The sequence below is a fragment of the Montipora foliosa genome, chromosome 11 (genome assembly GCF_036669935.1).
Source record: "Montipora foliosa isolate CH-2021 chromosome 11, ASM3666993v2, whole genome shotgun sequence".
NCBI lineage: Eukaryota > Metazoa > Cnidaria > Anthozoa > Scleractinia > Acroporidae > Montipora > Montipora foliosa.
In genome coordinates, this window is record NC_090879.1 from 15,388,629 (window position 1) to 15,390,402 (window position 1,774).

The 1,774-nt window shown below is 41.5% G+C and overlaps 1 protein-coding gene across 1 annotated transcript in view; it reads left to right on the forward strand.

Moving 5' to 3' along the window:
* Positions 1-643: 643 nt before the first annotated feature.
* Positions 644-1,774, forward strand: part of LOC137976209 (leucine-rich repeat-containing protein 74B-like) — a 12,717-nt gene continuing 11,586 nt past the window's right edge. Inside the window, exons 1-2 of the mRNA XM_068823506.1 lie at positions 644-866; positions 936-1,068. Of these exons, the coding sequence (XP_068679607.1) occupies positions 756-866; positions 936-1,068 (244 nt within the window). The 5' untranslated portion in view covers positions 644-755. The remainder of the gene's footprint in view (positions 867-935; positions 1,069-1,774) is intronic.

Here is a 1,774-nt window from a genome sequence, read left to right on the forward strand (position 1 = left end):
CTATTGGCTCATAATGACGTTGCTGTTCTAGTCCTCCCATGTTACCTTGCCGGGTTACTCCTTCCCACTTCTCCAGCGGGCTCCATCTCAGTTGTTGCGTGAGGCCGTATTTGCGTGACAGGCCTCTTGCACGTGCATTCATATCATCATATATCATCATATCATATATCTTTATTTACCCTCGGATTTTTAGAGTAGCTTGGTGTAGCTAATATCTCCGAGCATTTACCCCCCCCCCCCCCCTAACCATGATACACCATAGAAGACAGACCACAACACCGGGAACTACATGCCCTACTCTTTACGACAAGTGTGCGGGTTCTTTTACGTCCCACAGGATTATGAACATTGAAGGGTTGTGAGGCGGGACCTCCGGCTTATCGTCCTTATCCGAGAAGACCCGAGAGTCTAACCATTTGCAGATGTAATTACAAAGGCAGCACTTTCATATGATCATGCTGCAAATAGACCCGATCCATCAGCAGATCGAAGAGAAAAACAAAAGTAAGAAGAGAGTCTTACTTTCTCACTTTTGTTGCTACCAACTTCAAGAAAAGCCGGTCTACCGGTGGACTGAAAAAGGCTTTTTGTTTGTTTTTCCTTTGCGACCCTCCCAACCAGATTTTTGTTGTTATGGCAACTCTCTAAAGTGAGCAATCACGCGAGCAAGGAGTCAGTTTGAGTTGTGCAATGGCCGACCTCATTTATCTCAAACGGTGAAGAAAATACTGTAGTGAAATACCAAGTGACAAACAATGGAGGAAGGATCTGAAAGGATCTCTACTCCAATCCGTTCGCCTTCAGATAAAGATTCTGTGATCTTGAGTCGCGCGAGCGCTACAAGTTCACCTTTTGGTTTTCGTAAGGTGAGAGTTAAATTAATTATACGCACATGTGTTTAGGCTTTGTAAAAGAGCAAAGTTTTCCATTTATAGGCGGCACTTAGTCCTCCAACTGGTGTACTTCGGAGAGAGTCTTCTGGCTCATTGTCACCTGAAGGCAATGACTTTTTCCGGAGCGTCGAAGAAAAAGATGACGCGGATTGGGACACCGATTTGGAAATGGATGGTGAGATTTCCAGCTCGCTCTTCTTTCGCGCTGAGTGCTTTTAGTTCCATTAACGTAATGGAAGCATGCACAAACTGTCAAATGAACATCTGCATTTTTTTTCTTTGTAAACTAAGCTTAAATGACCTTTACATTTCTTTACTAACACCTGCTAAAAAACACCTGGAGATAATAATTTGAGATTGTTTGACAGCCTAACTGGGTTTTTTTTGAGCCTCCTTCATCTGGTGAACTCATTCATTTACCCTAAAACCTGTTATGTGTCAAAACAATATTAACTATTAATTCAGTACAGCAACCTTTCACGGCGGGAACTAATTGCACTTTTGTTCGCTAAGCTAAATTTTTTATATTACATGTAAGGTGAGGTTAGCTGCTAGCTTTGAATGAACTTCACTAATCACACAAGCTTAAGTATTAAAGTGGTCACTGCAACTTCATTGGAATGAATTTTCTGTCGAGCTTTTTGTTCCTTTCGGTCAAGACCATTTCGTTTTAGCGTGGGCGTGTATGAAAATCAGCACGTGAAGTTAAAAATATTGGTTTAGGTTTTCATTTCGACAGCTAACATGACGAAAACACGCCTTTGTTTCACCAGTGGGTGATAAAAGAACTTGACTGCACTTTTATAGTTATTGGTCGGGGAAAATAAAGGAAAATATCGATGACATTTAAGGCTATGTCTGAGATTTCGTTTTGTTGCAAA